The 19,409-nt window shown below is 44.8% G+C and overlaps 2 protein-coding genes across 2 annotated transcripts in view; both read left to right on the top strand.

Moving 5' to 3' along the window:
• The window catches only part of LOC307124221 (uncharacterized protein), a gene marked incomplete at its 3' end in the record, with an annotated part of 717,433 nt that overhangs the window by 34,223 nt on the left and 663,801 nt on the right, over positions 1-19,409 (top strand). The gene's annotated exons all lie outside the window — the stretch shown is intronic.
• On the top strand, positions 799-17,510 carry LOC307122992 (B-cell receptor CD22-like). Its single transcript, XM_079811358.1, has 12 exons — positions 799-831; positions 993-1,062; positions 1,797-2,153; positions 2,243-2,491; positions 9,345-9,602; positions 9,693-9,941; positions 10,099-10,192; positions 10,294-10,333; positions 10,553-10,630; positions 10,705-10,771; positions 10,919-11,137; positions 17,200-17,510. The coding sequence occupies exons 1-10, from the start codon at positions 817-819 to the stop codon at positions 10,735-10,737; spliced, it is 1,443 nt and encodes a 480-aa protein (XP_079667484.1). The 5' UTR covers positions 799-816; the 3' UTR covers positions 10,738-10,771; positions 10,919-11,137; positions 17,200-17,510.

The following is a 19,409-nucleotide window of genomic DNA, read 5'->3' as shown; positions in this document are numbered from 1 at the left end:
AGTAGAAATGTGAAATTATTTTTGAATTTGGTGCCTTCTAGACTGAGAAAAGACAGAAAATGTATTTTTGTCTCATGTGGATGAAAGACAACAACTCCCAGAATGCACTTGCTTCGCTGCCCTACGAGGCCACTCCCAAAGCCACGGCTACTGGTTATCACTTGCCCACCGCGGCTACGCCCCACCGTCGTTTTAATATTAATAGTAATTAAATCATTTTGTTCAGTTAGAGAACAGACACTACAATTAAAAACTGAACGTGTCTCTTCAATAAAGTGTGTGTGAGCCGAACGAGAGTCACGTCACAGACGCAGCAGGAGTCAGATTTCATTCATCACGAGAAGAGCTGAGCAGAGCTGAGGTAAGAGCGGCTGTCATTCACTGTCCAGTCTGACGATATCAGATCACATGTGGAAGCTCAACTTTGATAGGAATTCATTGAAAAGTTGAAGCACTCACTTTGCTCTGCACCGCTCCGTTATGAATGCCTGAGCCGAGCGCATTTACATTCTGTGAGTGAGATCCTCCCCTGTGGGCGGGTTGATAACATGTGGAACAGGAAAGGACCATAATTTGAATATACTACTGGGTTTCTACTGATACAATGCTTAATGCTAAATCACTGAAGTTACCCTTTAATGAAAGGATGATTATTGTTCTTCAGTTAGGTTTATTTCAGTGATGTTGTTCTCTTGTTGAGGAAGAGACACTGCCGTTGCTGGGCATTAATAAACAGTGTTAATCACACACAGTCCTTTAACCTAAAGCTAAAAGTGCATGTGTTACTCAGTCAGTCGTTCAGTTGCTGTTGATCTGATGAGCTACAACACGGTAAGACAAACACACTCTTACTTAAATGAACACTGATGATTATTGCTCATATAACACACGTGTCTTAACATGAGAAATGTAAAGAATAGGGTGATATACAGTACATATACTTGTTTGAGCACAAGTGATGATTATGAGTGATGTTTAATGCTGTATTATAGATGTATTTTATGCTGATGTGGGTCAGAACGGCTCCTGCTCTTCCTCTGGTCTTTCTGCTCATGATTCACGGTGAGTCTCTGGCACATTTCATCTTCTGTGTAATTTAGTTATAAAGAGTCTGTCCTTTTCTTCTGAAGTTTGTAGCCTGTTTGGATCATATAATGATGATTAATGAGCAGTTTTCTGTGCTATATTGATGCGTTTCCTTTTGAAGCAGGAAGTTTGAGTGAGAGATGTCAATGGACTTGTCCGTTTTATAAATATCCAATAGTTTTTAGTGACGTCACAGTTTTGAACATGAATTGCTAATTTGCTTCTTGCTAGTCAGTGTCTGGTGGTTTAGGGGCGGGACTTTCTCACTCATCAGAGCATTTGATTGGACAAACATCAGTGTATCGCAGATCATGGATATTTTTGGCTCATTTTCTCAGAAGACGATGTGGAGATATTGTTGAGGTTTATGTGTCAAAGGACTGTTTGTTAGCATATAGAAGATCACAGAGCTGAGTCTTTAAATCATCATTGATTATTTTCTTAGTCTGTCGTGTGTTTGATTATTTGATAGAGCTGTTGTTCGTGACTGACGTCTGTTTTCACTTCTGTTTCTGTGTTTATTTCTGCAACATCCTCCATCAAAGCTCATGAAGTAATTCACACTGAGATCATTCATCACTCAATAGAGTCTGAGAAGATGAGCTTATATTTCCTGTCATGAGTCGCTGTTTAGAAGTAAAAATATGAAGTTTTCAATGGTCCAGTGTAACTGATAAATCATGTTCATCAGGATGAATTCTGTGTTTCAGGGGTTTCTAGTGATGATTGGGGTGTGAGTTACAGTCCTTCACACATCTGTGCACTAAAGGACTCAACAGTGACAATGAACTGCTCTTATACATACCCTACTGGACATCAGATCAAGAACGTGTTCTGGACCAAAATACTGGAAAAAGTTAATTACGAGTTTCCAGATCTGTCTAATGACCCTGAATACAGTCAGAGGCTTCAGTATCTGGGAGATAAACAGCAGAACTGCACCGTCAGACTGAGTCATGTGACACTGAAGGATTCACACGAGTACTATTTCAGATTCATCACTGATAAAGCTGGTAAGAAATGGATTGGTCATCCAGGAGTGACTCTTACTGTCACAGGTGAGTTTGGTGAGGTTTATCTCTTGTTCTGTGCATTATGTTGAATAATAATCAGTGTATGACAGCAGCACTAGATATAATGTGTGTGTTGTGTTCAGCTCTTCAGGTGGAGTCTCCTGAGAGAGTGACAGAGGGAGATTCAGTCCGTCTGACATGTAAAAGCAGCTGCACTCTGACTGACAGAGCAACATTCATCTGGTCCAGAAACTCACAGCCATTAACTGAGAGAAGAGACAGAAACAATGAACTCCTGCTGCAGTCAGTCAGAAGAGAGGATGCAGGCAGATATAGCTGTGCTGTACACGGACACCATCACATCTCTCCTGATGTTCATCTCAATGTCATGTGTGAGTATGAATTTAAGATTTTGTTTTTGAAAAGAGCAAAAAAACAGATTCAGATCATGTGTCTCTACGTTTACACTGCAAGCATTAGTGCTCAATTCTGTTTTATTGCTCAGATTTCTTTGTGTGGCTGTTCACATTATTATTTATTGAATGTGTCCAATAACAGATTTGAGTTTGAACTGCACAGTAAAATCCTCAGAGTTAAATCAACACTGTCACTTTAACTCTTTAGATTGGGACAATATGTGCCGTGAGCAGTGTTGATTTATCTCTGGGGATTTTGCAGTGGTCATAGATCTGAACAATAGTAAACATGGAGGCCACTGAAGTCAGAGTTTATGTGTTTATGAGTTTATGAGTTTAAGTGTTCATTTATAAGGTGATGTGAAAATCATGCTCAGGTGATGAGGAGCATGTTAGCATCACTATTGTTATCCACCATACTTATTATAATTATTGCAGACAACATTTTGGCGCTACTCCTCCCACAGCTTTTGTCACAGACCCATGAATGAGGCGTCAAATCGACCGGCTTATTCAGGAATGGTGTGCTAAATCTCTTCTAAGGGGTCGGGGGTGCGATGTTCACCCCAGGGGCGAAAAAAATCCCATAGACTTAACATTGGAAATTTTTTTAAAGAGTCATAACTCTGAGAGAGGATTTCGTAGAAACTCGTGGTTCACCACATTTGAAGAGGCTGGCAGGCCCTGTAAGAAGACACATCACAATGGGGTGTGAGTTGTACCCCTGGGGTGCAGGAGCTGCCCACATTTCCCCATTGACTTATAATGGGGAGGGACGTCCCATTAAACGCATGTGTTTCTCTACTATGGGAAATTGCATAGGGATTTTGCATTGACCACAGCTCTGGCTCACAGTGTCTCAGAGACAAGGGGGTGGGCTCAATTTACTCAGACAACCAATAACTATCTCAGGATCACTGTGACCCTATTAAGCCATGCCCTAGCAACCATTTAGAGCTCCCTAGCAACTGATCCCATAGACTTCCATTAAAAAACATCAAAGGGATATCTTTGGATATAAGTGTCATAGAAACTTGAGGGTGGGTTTTTTACTCAGGGCATCAACAACCAATCACAAATCACCTTCAACACTTCCTAGTCACGCCCTAGCAACCATTATCAAGCACCCTAGCAACCGTTTACAAAGACCTATATCTATGCCTCAGAACATCATAAAGGCTTGGGGGTTGGTTTATGTCATTCATACTGACAAGCAGCCTTTGGAGTATTGTCATTGGCAGCTACCAAGCCACTCCATAGCAACCAAACAGAGTACCCTAGCAACCGTTCAGCAAGACCTATATCTTTGCATCAGAACATCATAGAGAGATGGCGGTTGGCTCTTTTGACTCATGCTAACAAACTGGACTTTCAACATGCTACACATGATAGCAGTGAATAGCTACATGCTAATAGTTATTAGCTAAGGATTAGAAAATGTTAACAACATGCTAATCATGTTAACATTATGTTAACAACATGATATTCATGTTAGCATTATGTTAACAACATGCTAATCATGTTAGCATAATGCCACCAACATGCTAATCATTGTAACATTGTAATGCTAATCATGTTAGCATTATTGTTAACATCATGCTAATCATGTTAGCATTATGCTAACAACATGCAAATCGTGTTAGCATAATGTTAACAACATGCTAATCATGTTAACATCATGCTAGCAACATGCTAATCATGTTAGCATCATGCTAGCAAAATGCTAATCGTGTTAACATTATGATAGCCACATGCTAATTGTGTTAGCATTGTCTTGTTAATCATGTTAGCTACATGCTAATAATGTTAGCATTCTTGCTAGCAAAATGTTAATCATGTTAGCATTATGTTTGTGTGATCATATCTCCGCATCAGAACATCACAGAGACTTGGGGCTGGTCTCATTTGAATCAACCTATCAAGCAGCTAATAAGTAGTAACATTCAAAAGTCATAGCCACGCCCTAGCAACCAGTTACAGCACCCTAGCAACCATATATAAACATTAACAAGCCATATCTCAGCACCAGAGCATTGTAGAAATACAGAGTTGGGCTCTTTTGACTCAGACTGGCCAATAGTCTTTAAATATCACCCCATAAACTGTATAGCCACACCCTAGCAACCATTTAGAGTACCCTAGCAACCGTACAAACACATGAATAAGCCATATCTCAGCACCAGAGCATTGCAGAAATACAGAGTTGGGCTCTTTTGACTCAGACTGGCCAATAGTCTTTAAATATCAACCCATAAACTGTATAGCCACACCCTAGCAACCATTTAGTGTACCCTAGCAACCGTACAAACACATGATTAGGGATGCCACAATACTCAATATAATATTGAACCGTTCGGTACGGCATTCATGGTTCAATACGCGCTTGTGAATTGCGTTTTTTTTCGGTTTTGCATTTAATTAATTATTTTTCTACAAATTCTATCATTTGCCTCCATCCCAGTTTACTGAACAACGCGACATACATTCACATCACACGTTAGTGGTAGAGTTATACTCACGGAACACTATAGTTATTCACAATCACGAAAGTTCATTATTTGCATGCGTTTTACAGCCTACCCGGTTAAACATGCGCTTTTCAGAGCGCGCGCACTAAACGCCTGTCAAACACGCGATTACTGGACTAAGTAGTCTTACTGCGCTAATACTGTCAAATACACACAAGGTTTACATAAACACAGTCGGTTATGTCTAAAGTGAAAGTAAAATCACGTGTGTCTGTATATTAGATGCATGGAGGTCTTAAATTGACAGAAGCGCAGCCTATAGTGAACGCACTGTCCTTAAAGGGACAGTTCACCTATAAAATTATATCATTATTTACTCACTCTAATATTGTTTCAAACCTGTATTCATTTCTCGATTACATAATTTTCATTTTTGAGTGAACTATCCCTTTAATGTTAATACAACAACTAAAGACAAAGAGAAAATCACTCACTGCTCTTGACTGAAAAACTTTAATACAGTAGCTTTAATAAGAATCAATGGATATTTTATAGTGAAGTCTATGTAGTGTTTTAATTTTACACTTATTCATTCAATTTCATACTTAAATGCTGCTGTACTCTGAGCTGCCAGTGTAAATCTTTATATTTATTTTATATTATACAATACACTAGGAATGTGTACAAGGGTTTTTTTAAGCTTTAAGTTTAAGTAAGGGTTTTCAATTATTTTAACTAAAAGAAAGAAAGAAAGAAAGAAAGAAAGAAAGAAAGAAAAGAGCATTTTTTCTCCTTAACCTTGATGTTCCTGTCGCTTAAAATAGAATAGCAAAAAACTGATGTGACAAGCCATCAGAACCGAACCGAACCAAACCGAACACCATGGTTAAAAACCGAGGTATGTATTGAACCGTGGATTAACTATATTGTTGCATCCCTAATATATATATATATATATATATATATATATATATATATATATATATATATATATATATATATATATATATATATATATATATATATATTTATATATATATATATATATATATATATATATATATATATATATATATATATATATATATATATATATATAGGGCTTGACATGAACTTTTTTTGCTCAGCAGTCACTGTGGCTAGTGTTTTTTTATTTTTGTGAAATGCATTAAGACTCATGGGTAGGACACTTGGGATTAGCCTGGCTCCTACGTACTTCCGCTCAATTTTCATTTTCCTTCAGTACTACGTCTGGGACTTCTGTATATGCTTAGGTTTTCCCCCGAACAATTTTTTACCGGTCCAATCAGCGAACAGAGGGAGTGGCTGAGAGCGATGACGTTGATGTCGTGCGCTAGTTTGAGTTGTAGTTCAGTAATGGCGGCAGTGAAAGATGCGAGTGTGTGGCAGCGCTGACGAATGTCCAGAAGTTAAAACCGGAGTGTGGCGAGGTGGACGAGCGAGTGACACCGGTGTGCGTGATTGAGACACACCGGTCTCGAGTCCTCTCATGAGGGAGCACGGAGGCATATAAGGACGAGCGACACCGGTGAAGGACGAGAGAGGACCAGGCCTGGATTTTAAGTTGTGTTTTGTTATGTTTGTGCGCGGCAGTCGTCCGTGAGGGGCTGCCGCTTTTACTTTCATTTTGTGTTTATTATTTGATTAAAAGTTGTTAAACGTTCGCCGGTTCCCGCCTCCTTCTTCCCTGAACAAACAAACTCCCGTTACACGGAGCAAGAACAATCACTGCTGTACTGCTGATGTTGTGGTCCGGGAAAAGTCTTTTCCAGCTCACTCCGTTAGTGGTGAAGGAGTTGCTGAAGCCGTCCGTCTCCCACCACCCGCGAGAAAAACCCAGGCTGAATTATCGACTGCTTTTGACAAACACCAAGGTCGTGTGCTAATGTAATTGCTGTCCGAATCCACATCTCTGAGTTTTCAAGAATATATCACTTCAAAACTCACTGTTTATATCCTTTATAGACCCCTGCAGAGCACTGTGCGGTTGCGTGAGCTGTAATTTGCATTTCAAGACTTGTATTTCTTTAAATACTGGCAAGTGTTTACAAGAGCAAAATATTTCATCACCGATCAAAAAATAAAAGAAGAAAAGCACGTAAACATTTGAATTGGGCTGTTATTTACGGCAGCATTTATTCTTATCATACTAAGCATATGACATTTTATTGACAGCATACAATCATGTTATGATTGCACGAGATATGCACCACGAGAGCAGCGCGTTCCGATCACAAAACTCTCCTCTCCACCATGAATAAATAACAATCCGAATTTTATTACTGACACTGAGGTGGTGTGCACAGTTAATGTGAGAATCAAAGGCGAACAGCGCCTGACATACGTCACGACCAAACGTTAGTGATTGGTTAGGCAGATCCAGAGTGACTCTTGGCAGATCCAATAGTTTTAAACTTCAACAGAGTACCCGCCTTCAAGGAAGTAAACGCTTGTCAATGGAGAGTGGCCAGACTCTATGTACAAATGAAATGTACGAGAGTCTGGTAAAACCAGGCTAACTTGGGATTGCATTTTCATCATAATACCATGTGATAATTGTTGCAAAATGCAGTTTGAATTTCAAAATGCATTCTGAGCCGATTTTAGTCCCGTTTTTCACTCACTGACAGGTTTTGGGAAATCGCTGACAAATGCCTGAAATCATAGGCAAATTGGTGTTCATGCTCGTGAGTGACAATCACGCAGTGTGAATGATCAAAGACGCGATCAGAGAGAATCGCCGATGAGTCGCCGACGCCCGTGAGATATTTGGCATGCTTAATATCTGGACCTGTCGGCGATTCAAACTCCTGCTGTGTGAAATGAGTTATGACTGAAAAATACATCGGCGAGGACCTACAGGTTCAGGGAGGAGTTATAGACCAGAATATTAGTATTTTTAATAGTTATATTTACAGTTATATCAAGCAGAAACAAAGCACAAACATTTGCTTGACCAGCCGCAGCAGCAGCACACTGCTAAATTATTTATTTACCTCAAACTCTCTTTGCAGAACACAATCCTTGCTCCTTGTGTCTCCCCAACCATTTCCTCCACCATAATCTTTTTTTCTTTTTCTCCTTTTTTGCTGCAAATCAGCGCACAGATAATTTGGATAGCAAGAGTCTGAACTGCAGTCTATATTTTTAATAAAAATTCCAGTCCCGCGCGAGAACTCCGGTTAACGCACTTGTGATCTTGCGTTGTTTCCTTCTCACTTCTTGCGTGTGTTTGCTGGTGAAACGTAGTTCGCTGACGGGACAGAGCTGTTGGTGATTTTTCCTCTTGTACAGTCATTCAGTGTGAAACCCCCTGTCGCCGATCCATCGGTCAGTGTGAACACAGCAGTGACTGAATGCTGGCCCAAGATAGTCATGCAGTGTGAAAAGAACTGTGATCCGACGAAAATCGTGCAGTCTGAACTCGGCATTAGATGAAATCAACTGAAGATAAAAGAAGACATTAAATCTCTGAAGATCTCAGCAGAGGAGGATTAAACAACTCCACAAACAGCATTACCAGCTTCACACATTACTAACCAGAAGAAAATCACCCTTACAAAAAATAACTGCAGTATAATGAAGTACAACTGTAGATTTGCAGTATAATGAAGTATATATGCAGATTTTTGGACACAAAAAAAGTGCAATATTGCAGTTTTACTGCAATGTATACTGGTCCTGATAATCAACACAAATCCATTTTAATGAATGAATGATTCTCTCTACCCGTCGCTCTGGTGTTTGTCAACAGCCGCTTGCACCGCCTGCTGGTGAGGTCGACTAACAGCAGATGGAGATTATGCTCAGTAATCTACTGCTATTCCTGCAGTTCTGTTGAATATTAACCACTGAATTGGTGGAAGCGAATTTGCAAAGCGAAATAAAAAGCGAGAATTGCCTGTCGGACATTATAAGTTGTATTTTTTTAAACAGAATTAATATTTTGGAAGTGAAATCTGAGAGGTGAACATGGATTATTGAATTTTTAATAATGAAAATGTGTGTGAAATGTTTTGAATTGAAATATTCACATCTTAAATATACAACCATGTTGAATTTCAGCCCATAAAAATGCAAGCTCTAAAAATACAATTGATTAAAATGCAAGCACGGTTTTTCAAGTAGTGCAATTCAACAAGCTTTTTGTTTCAAAATATTTGGCATTATTTTACTTCCATATTAACAATCGTAATAAATTAGTATAAAGATGTGGATCAGCTGATGTGAGTCTGACTAACGTGACCTGCCAGAACTAAAGCTATAATTGATTAGTGGATTCTTAATTCTCAACTGAGTGTGTGATGTCAAATTTAATTTGTTTTGTTTGTTTGTTTTAGATCCACCAAAGAGCGTCTCAGTGTCCATCAGTCCATCTGGTGTAATAGTGGAGGGAGATTCAGTGACTCTGAGCTGCAGCAGTGATTCAAACCCTCCTGCTCTGAACTTCAGCTGGTTTAAAGGAGGAACGATTGTAAGATCTGGAAGAATCTACAGCATCTCAAAGATCAGCTCTGATGACAGTGGAGAATACAAGTGCAGATCCATCAATGAACATGGACCGAAATACTCTGATGCTGTGACTCTAAACGTCATGTGTGAGTTAATGATCATCTGCACATTGTTCACATCTACATTTACAATTTCTAATATTTAATATGAGAATTTGAAATGTTTGTCCTTTTCAGACTCACCCAGGAGCGTCTCAGTGTTGATGAGTGGATCTGGTGTAATAGTGGAGGGAGATTCAGTGATTCTGAGCTGCAGCAGTGATTCAAACCCTCCTGCTCTGAACTTCAGCTGGTTTAAGGAGAATGAAACCTCAGCTGTTGGATCTGGACAGAGTTTCAGTGCACTACAGAGTGGACGCTTCTACTGTCAGGCTCACAATCAACATGGATCTCAGAGATCAGACGCTGTAACTGTCACTGTACATGGTGTGTATCAGTCATTCTGTTTAAACTTCATGTGTGAGTTTTATTAAACATAATCTGTATTTTAACCACAATTTAACCAATTTATTTCTTATTTTTCAGTATATTTTGAGTGATCTAATCCTGTTAAACATGTGGTGTGTGTTTGTGTGTATTTCAGCCGTCAGAGGTTTCTCGTCTGTAGCGGTCGGTGTTTCTGCTGGTGTTGGTGTTTTACTCGGTGGAGCATCAGGAGCTTTTGTCATGTACATTTGGTAAGACGTTCCTTTCAAAAATGCTGTATGAAGTGTTATTTTATTACATATTATATACACACATATTGAAATGTGCTGTTTTTTCATATTTCTTCTGACAGTCTTACTAAATGGATGAAAAGAAGATCTGCTGTGAAGGAGGTGAGATGATCTCAATTATTCTCAGTGTTTTCCTGCATCTAGAGATGTTTCCTACAGCCGCTATGAGCCGTACAGAGATATTAAGAGTATAAGACACACGAGTCTCGTGTCCAAACACCTGATTCTTCAGTTCTAGATCCAGTGAAGATCCTCTAAATATTACAGTCAGCATTTAAAACATGAGCTCACAATGTGTGTGTCCTTCTGTCTTTCCTGTAGATCTCTGACCCCACTGAAGACACATATACAGCTCTTGAGCTCAAGTCCACGACCTCTGACCTGTACGACACACTCACAGTAAGTGAGACGCCAGCGTCAGATCCTCCATCACAGATGATCACATGACCGATCTCTCGCTCTCTTTCACACAGACCGTTGATCCCAGACGTCCTGAAGACTCTTGATCCTCAGAGCTTTTCTGAACATGAGAATCCATCAGTAAGTGTCAGAACCTGCAGCTCTTCTCAATATAATCAATAAAACTCTCTTCAGCACGAGTGTGAGTGCTTTATGAGTCTGGAGAAAGGTTTTATAATGTTGTTGATGAACTTCAGTCAGTCTTTCTTCATCTTATTGTGTGTTCAGATCAACAGGAAGAGGCGGAGCTCAGAGGAACCAATCCTGAGCTCTGTGGGCGGAGCCACTGATGATTGACAGTTTGTTTTTGTTCTTAAAGTGCTCAATATTATCAGCTTCAGTTATTCTGTCGTTTGTGTTGCTGTAACTTTCCCTTTAAATGTTCAGTTTTATTAGTGATCGTCTCATATGTTCTTGTTCAAACCTTATGGGCACATCGATACTGCAGTTTTAATACATCAACACTCACAAGATACTTATTGGGTATCGATTCCTTTAAAAATATAAATATTCAAATTATATTAATTACAAAACGTCTCGGTTACGTATGTAACCCTCGTTCCCTGAGGAGGGAACGGAGACGTACGTTAGTGACTAACGAATGGGGGTTTCGCCTAGAAGCCAATTACCTTCGAGGTGTTTAACAGCGCCCAATGGCGTGCCAATGCCATGGGCATGTGGAATTTGCATACGTAACTCCGCCCCACCGCGTGGGTATATAAGGAAGTACGCTGGCAACATCGCATTATGTATCTGCTGCGGAGCCAAGATCTGAACTCCGCGTTCCAGCAGCACAGCTGACGTGGCTGAGGAACGTACGTCTCTGTTCCCTCCTCAGGGAACGAGGGTTACATACGTAACCGAGACGTTCCCTTTCGTTCAGTCACTACGACGTACGTTAGTGACTAACGAATGGGGGTTCCAGTATAACCGCGCCACTCAGCTGTCATCCAGTGCCCTGCGTAAGTGTGAGATCCCACCACTTAAGGCCGTAGGACTCCCACTTATCACAGGATTACCAAGGTACACTGGGAAGCATATCCCAGTGAGGGAATGCCAAAGATGCCTACCCGTAGGGAGGACTTAAAGAGTACACATATGACCCGCTGTGGGCTGCATATGGGAAACTCTAGGGTACCAGCCGAAGGTGGATTTTTAACCCTAGGGGTGGCAGGGGCTTGCCAAGGGAAAGACACCTGCTCACTGAGGAGGCTTACGGTGGAAATACTCGTGTGGGGGTCACCGGAGGGAACCATGCACACGGGGCACCTGGCCGGACATGAGGGTCTGGGCTCGAAGGGCAGACTGAACTGATGTCGGCGTCGACAGTGCTGGAGGAGCTCAGGGCTCTCGGAGAGCTCACCTGAGGAGAATATCGCACGTATCCAGTCCGTGGAGTGGAGTGGCGAGCAAGCGAAGACACCTAGAACCTGGTCCATTACCGGCCCCTCGGGGGGGCGAGTACATAGTCGGACACTGGCTCCACTCGGAGATTGTAGAATCTGGCGAATGTGTTGGGTGTCGCCCAGCCTGCAGCTCTGCAGATGTCTGTTAGCGAGGCGCCATGCGCTAGCGCCCAAGAGGAGGCCACACTCCGGGTGGAGTGTGCCCTCACACCAAGGGGACATGGTCGACCTTGCTGCTGGTAAGCCAAAACAATGGTGTCCACTATCCTGTGAGACAACCTCTGCTTTGAGAGAGCTCTTCCCTTCCGCTCTCCACCATAACAAACAAAGAGCTGGTCTGAGGTCCTGAAACACTGCGTCATGTCTACGTAAGCGCGGAGAGCGCGTACTGGACAGAGCATTGCCAAGGCTGGGTCTGCCTCCTCCAAAGGCAGCGCTTGCAGGTTCACCACCTGATCTCTGAAGGGAGTGGTAGGAACCTTGGGCACATATCCAGGCCGGGGTCTCAAGGTCACGTGAGAGTTAGCCGGCCCAAATATTAGGCACGCTTCGTCAACTGAAAAAGCCTGCAGGTCCCCGACCCTCTTAAGAGAGGCCAATGCGGTCAGCAGAGCTTTCTTCATCGACAGGAACTTAATGTCGACCGACCGCAAAGGCTCAAAGGGAGGCCTCTGCAGAGCACTTAGAACTACTGAGAGGTCCCAAGAGGGAACGAGAGGAGAGCGAGGAGGATTCAGTCTCCTCGCTCCCCTCAGAAACCTGATGATCAAGTCGTGCTGACTTACCTTTTTGTCTCCCAAGAGATCGTGATGGGCAGATATTGCAGCCACGTACACTTTGAGGGTGGAGGGAGACAGCCTTCGCTCCAGCCCCTCTTGGAGAAACTCAAGCACAGACCTGATCGGGCAATTCCAGGGGTCTTCTTGGCGGGAAGAGCACCAGGTGACGAAGAGGTTCCACTTCAACGCATAGAGGTGTCGTGTAGACTCTGCCCTAGCGGAAGTGATGGTGGCGGCCACCGTAGGTGGCAGGCCACTCAAACCTGCCGCGTCCCGTCCAGAAGCCACACGTGGAGCTTCCAGAGCGCTGGACGCGGGTGCCATAGGGTGCCCCGTCTCTGAGAGAGGAGGTCCGGTCTCAGAGGGATAGTCCAGGGAGGGGCTGTCGCAAGGAGTAGCAGTTCTGAGAACCAGGTCTGGCCGTGCCAATACGGGGCGACCAACATGACCTGCTCCTTGTCCTCCCTGATCTTGCACAGTACTCGTGCGAGAAGGCTCACTGGGGGAAACGCATATAAGCGTAGGCCCTGGGGCCAGCTGTGCGCCAGTGCATCCGTGCCGAGCGTGCCCTCGGACAGGGAATAGTACAGGCTGCAGTGGGAAGAGTCTTGGGAGGCTAACAGATCTACCTGTGCGTCGCCGAACTGTTCCCAAATCAGCTGGACCGTCTGGGGATGGAGTCTCCATTCTCCAGGAAGTGGCTGAAGCCATGAGAGCTCGTCGGCTGCACGGTTCAGGTCTCCCGGGATGTGGATAGCACGAAGGGACCTCAGGTGCTTCTGACTCCATAAAACAAGATGGCGGGCGAGTTGAGACATACGGCGGGAGCGTAGACCACCCTGGTGGTTGATGTACGCTACTGTGGCCGTGTTGTCTGTCCGGACAAGTACGTGTTGACCCCTCAGCAACGCTCGGAAGCGGTGCAGGGCGAACCGTACTGCCAGCAACTCGAGGCAATTGACATGCAGAAGGCGCTGGGGTCCTGTCCAGGAGCCCGCGGCTGCTTGTCCATTGCACATGGCACCCCAGCCCGTGGAGGAGGCATCCGTTGATACAACAACATGCCTGGAAACTCGTTCTAAGGACACGCCGGCCCGTAGAAAACTGAGGTTCGACCACGGAGTGAGTGTCTGTAAGCAGGCCCGGGTTATTTGGACCCGGAGCGTGCCAGACCGCCATGCCCATCTCGGGACTCGATCGCGAAGCCAGTGCTGAAGCGGTCTCATATGTAGCAATCCGAGCGGCGTTACCGCGGCTGCAGATGCCATATGCCCCAGGAGCCTCTGAAAATGTTTAAGTGGAACCGCACTCTTGCTCTCGATTTGACGGAGGCAAGTCAGCAGAGACTGCGCGCGCTCGCTCGTAAGCTGCGCGCACATGGCGACCGAGTCGATCTCCATACCGAGAAAAGAGATACTCTGCACGGGGCAAAGTTTGCTCTTCTCCCAGTTGACCCGAAGGCCCAGACAGGCTAAGTGGTGGAGAACCAGATCTCTGTGTTCGCAAACCAACCTGCTCTCGAGAGTGACTCAGTATGAGCCAGTCGTCGAGGTAGTTCAGGATGCGAACCCCGTGCTGCCGAAGGGGCGCAAGGGCTGCCTCGGCAATCTTCGTAAAGACGCGAGGGGACAGAGATAGCCCGAATGGGAGGACCGCGTGCTGGTATGCCCGCCCCTCGAAAGCAAACCGTAGGAACGGTCTGTGTCGAGGTAGGATGGAGACATGAAAGTAGGCGTCCTTCAGGTCGATCGCTGCAAACCAATCGCCGGGACGAACGCGTTCGAAAAGGAGTTTCGCTGTCAACATCTTGAACGGAAACTTGTGAAGGTAACGGTTCAAGATGCGCAGGTCCAGGATTGGTCTCAACCCACCGGTCTTTTTGGGTACAATGAAGTAGGGGCTGTAAAACCCCAACTTCATCTCGGCTGGAGGGACAGGTTCGATTGCACCCTTCGCCAGTAGGGTGGCAACCTCCGCTCGCATGACAGGGGCATTGGCCCCGACCATAGTAAAGCGGACTCCCCGGAAACAGGGAGGAACCTGCGCGAACTGAATCGCGTGGCCGCACCTGACTGTCTTCGCGACCCAGCGGGACAGCCCTGGAATCTGAAGCCAGGCTCCCAGGAACTGCACCAGCGGGGTCATTCGGACTACAGGTTTACCCGGTGTGGGGCAGCGATGCAGCGTTACCGACCCGGACAAGGGAGGCTGTTGGGCGTCCCGGTGTGGGGGTGCGGTTAACTGCTGTGTCCTGACAGAGGAGACCAGGGAAGGACGCACGTTCCACTGGGGTCTGCTCTGCCAGGAGGCTGGCGACAGAGTGGGATGCGAGTGGCGGGACCCGTGGGTGGCGCGCACTGACATCGCCGATCTCTGGGGGCTCAGGGATGGGAGTGTTAATTCTTTCTTTGACCATATTAGGGTGCTGCTGACCCGGGGGCCAGCAGCTGAACAAAGGATTCTCCCCTGGCCCTCCACCGGGGGAAGGAGTGGTCCTGCTACCATCTCCTCGAAAGAATTTCCCATCCCTGAGCCGTCCGTCTCAGGAGCGCCGCTTGGCCTGGCGTTTAGCGGGGCGCGGGGCGGCCTGAGGGGACTTGGACGCCTTCCTACGGCTTCCTCCGCGACCCGGCCCGGGTGAAAGCTGCTGCTTGGACCGGGTGGGAGGGGCGGGAGCCTTAGGAGGGCGTCCTCGGCGGCGAGCAGGCTGAGGGGACTGTGCCGGCGGCTGGGTGGAAGCAGCAGCTGGCCGCCGGGGCAGTACATGCTTGAGAGCCTCAGTCTGCTTCTGGGCGGTTGAAAACCTTCGTCGCCCGGAGAGCGAGGTCGGTGGCGGCACGCAGCTCATTTAAGAGCCCCGGATCAACTCCACCCTCGTGCATGTCCCTGAGGATCCTGGCCTGGTAGACCTGGAGGATCGCCATGGCATGCAAAGAGGCGGCAGCCTGCCCCGCGGCTCTGTGCGATTTCGCCACCAATGTAGATGTGAATCGACAGGCTTTGGAGGGGTGCTTAGGATCGCCTCGCCAGGTCGAAGCGCTCTGAGGACACAGTTGCATCGCAACAGAACGTTCAACCTGGGGGACCCCAGTGTACCCGTTGGCCGCGGCCCCATCGAGGATGGAGAAGGCGGAGGAGACTGCAGACCGATCACGGGAAGACAACGGGGACTTCCAGGACCGGGCAATCTCCTCATGCAGCTCGGGAAAGAAAGGTATTGAGGGCGGGGACTGACGTGAGTCAGTGCGGGCCCCCAGATACCAATCATCGAGCCGCGAGCGTTCGGGACAGGGCGGAGGTTTCCACTCTATCCCTAGACTCGCGGCTGCCCGAGACAGCATGGCTGTCAGCTCTGGGTCCGACTCGGGCAATGCTGGCGCGCCCGAAGGCGGCAGCACAGCCGAGTCATCATCCTCAGAGGACTCGAGCCCACCTTGTGATGCGGTGACCGACATCGCGTCATCTTCCGGAGCGCCAAACGAAATGCAGCCTGGAGATTTCAGCCTGGACACTCGCGGGTTGCGGAACGCTAGAGGGAGGTGTGGCCCGAGGCATGAGCGTCGGGGCTTTGTTCCACACCGTAACCCTCAGGTCACCCTGACCACCAGCCGAAGTACCGGCCACGGGGGGCACGGTAGATCGGGGTGTGGTTGAGGGGACTCTCACTTCATTACGAAGATCCTTGAGTCTTGACCGCAGGACCGCGATGGTCATGTTCCCGCAGTGGGAACATGACTCATCCACGAACGCTGCTTGAGCATGCTGAACGCCCAAGCATACCAAGCAGAGATCGTGCCCATCAAAAGAATTCAGCGACCGGCCACACCCAGAAGTACACGGGCGAGACATCCTGAAAAGGACGTGCCACGTGTAAGCTCTTTTATGAGAGGAAGCTTCGCAGAGACGCCGAAGCGCCCAGGGACCACACACCAGCTGTCAGACAGACCACTGCGCAGATCAGCAGGCAGGCAGTATGCGATCACTGGAACGCGCCGTAGATCCAACGCCTCTGGAAAGCTGCTCGTCTCGAAGGCTTGACAAAGACTCAGTTGTAGGCTTGAAGGAGTGAAGAGGTTCTCTTGGCTCCAAAGCAGAAACATAATGCGATGTTGCCAGCGTACTTCCTTATATACCCACGCGGTGGGGCGGAGTTACGTATGCAAATTCCGCATGCCCATGGCATTGGCACGCCATTGGGCGCTGTTAAACACCTCGAAGGTAATTGGCTTCTAGGCGAAACCCCCATTCGTTAGTCACTAACGTACGTCGTAGTGACTGAACGAAAGGGAACATGGGTTTCTGCGTCACTTTAACATGTTTTCAGCGTACACACTCACACACACACACACACACACACACACACACTTCCTCATTACACTGAAGTCTAAATAGTTAAATATGTAGAGAGTGTAATTTGGCCTGTTTAGGAAAATTAAGAAATCTTTAAGAATATGCAAATATGCACATGTTTTATGTTGCTGGTATTTAATTTTATTTTATGTTATAGGAAATATATTGTTATTTTCTAATATTTCTGATAATACATATTTTCACATTATTTTTACATCTTGGTACAAATATTTGTATTTAAATGTGCTCATATTTGCTTTTGCAATAAATGTGTTATTGATGGCCGTGTGGAAGTGTAATGATGTTTTTTCTAAAGGATTATCTTGAAAAATCACACACACATTTAAGAAATAACTGGTATTGTAAGAGTCGGTTTTGGTGCTAAGACAAAAGCTGAGATACATACCTCAGCAATTGAACAATAAAAGTCACTAATCTTGAGGAAAAGATCTCACAGAAACTGTGACAACACCCTGACAAACATTCCTCCCCCCTCCCCATTTTGCCCTCTCCTTGTCCTGGTTTCAAGTCACCAAATGCAGATATATCAGTGATGATGTATTTTGTAAATCTATTGTTTTATCCCTTTCATGTTTGATGTCTTTTTAAAGGTCTCAGTGCGAATGGTAAAATGGTCTCAGTTTCACTGCAGTCAATGGTAGTATTAGAAAGATTGGAAAACTAATGAGAATTCAGTTCTCCTTTGAGTAGTCTCTTCAAAGATATCTGATCCACTCCCTCAAAACCAGGTGGGGGTGTTGCAAATATTTACAGCCCTTTTGTTCTAGTTGAAGTATTTAAGGCTGGATGTTCTAACTCTCTGGGGGAATACTCTGTAGCCAGACCCCCCCGTGCAAACTGCATGTAGATGTGCCAGACCTGATGACTCTTTTAAATTATTTTCATATTGCTTTGCAATTGTGTTTTATGTTTTTACGCTGATCAGTTGTGTACCATGGATTCTTGTTTACTTATTTACTTTTCCAGTCTGGCCAAAATAAATGTTAATCTTGATTTATTCTGTATCTTTCTGAAATCATTATTTTATTCATGTCCATGCGGAGTTTTGTAGGGGTTACCGCAGATCTCTCTGCCAGGGCAGGCCATACTGGGAACTCCATAGCGGGAGCATTGAGCCATGCATGAGGGAAAACCTGATTTCTGACCTGCCACTGTTATTATAAGTTGCAGTTTCCGTGACTATCACTAAAATTACATGTTTCACATGTGTGACTCACTTAGAGGTAAGATAGTTCACCCTGCAATCCTCTGTAATATCAGAACTGACTAATCTGTGACCGTTAGAGCAAGCGAAATCCGGACGCTTAGCCTATTTGAGACTCCGTGTCCCATGGAGGATATTAATATTTGAAAATAAGTGATACTACGAAAAATCATTGATCTAAATTAAATTGCAACTAATCTTCAAATCAGCTGATAAACTCTAAATGTAACACACTTTATGGAGTCAGATAGAATTGGAGTCAGATAAAATTATTAATGGAGTCAGATTTAAAATGAGATATCAATAAATTAAAAGAACTTCACCGAAAGGCTGAAAAGGCTTACACGCAGAATTCCTTTTGACCACGTCATTAGTTTTCGGTTTTTTGGCTAATGGATGGAAATTTACAGTATTGACATTGGCATTGTTAAAAACGTAAACAAAAAGTTCCCAATCATTCATTTTCATCTTAAAGAAAGGATGATTATTGTTCTTCAGTTCCAGTAATAATGTTCTCTTGTTGAGGGGGGGGCAGATATTTCTGCAGCCGTGTGTAAAACAGTGTTAACCACTCAAAGTCTGTCACTGTAAAGCTAAAGTCAGTCGGTGTTGGTGTTTTACTCAGTGGAGCTTCAGGTGCTTTCCTACATTTGGTAAGACGTTCCTTTCAAAAATGAACTGCTGTATTACTTTATTACACTTAGGTTAAGTGTTTGAGTAAAGTGTATTGTTTACCACCAGTGGTGGAAATGGCAAAAATTCTCTAGTTTGGAAAGGTTTTTTTTGAGTTGCGCATTTTAAGTGAATGTGTGCATATTTTAAATAAAATACTATTAGCAAAGAGTTTAGCTAATGGATTACCTCACAGCTACGCTACGCTACTTCTTTTACCGTTCTTATTTCTTTTTTTTCTTTCTTTATTCCCTTAAATCCCTTTTAATCCTTATTTTATATTTCGG

This window comes from Gobio gobio, assembly GCF_949357685.1.
Source record: "Gobio gobio genome assembly, chromosome: 3".
In the NCBI taxonomy this organism is placed as follows: domain Eukaryota; kingdom Metazoa; phylum Chordata; class Actinopteri; order Cypriniformes; family Gobionidae; genus Gobio; species Gobio gobio.
This window is presented reverse-complemented; position numbering and strand designations above follow the sequence as displayed.

Coding starts and splice junctions, on each gene's coding strand:
- LOC307122992 (XM_079811358.1), top strand. Junction 1,063..1,796: donor CTTTCTGCTCATGATTCACG/GTGAGTCTCTGG, acceptor TCTGTGTTTCAG/GGGTTTCTAGTGATGATTGG. Junction 10,334..10,552: donor GAAGATCTGCTGTGAAGGAG/GTGAGATGATCT, acceptor TCTTTCCTGTAG/ATCTCTGACCCCACTGAAGA.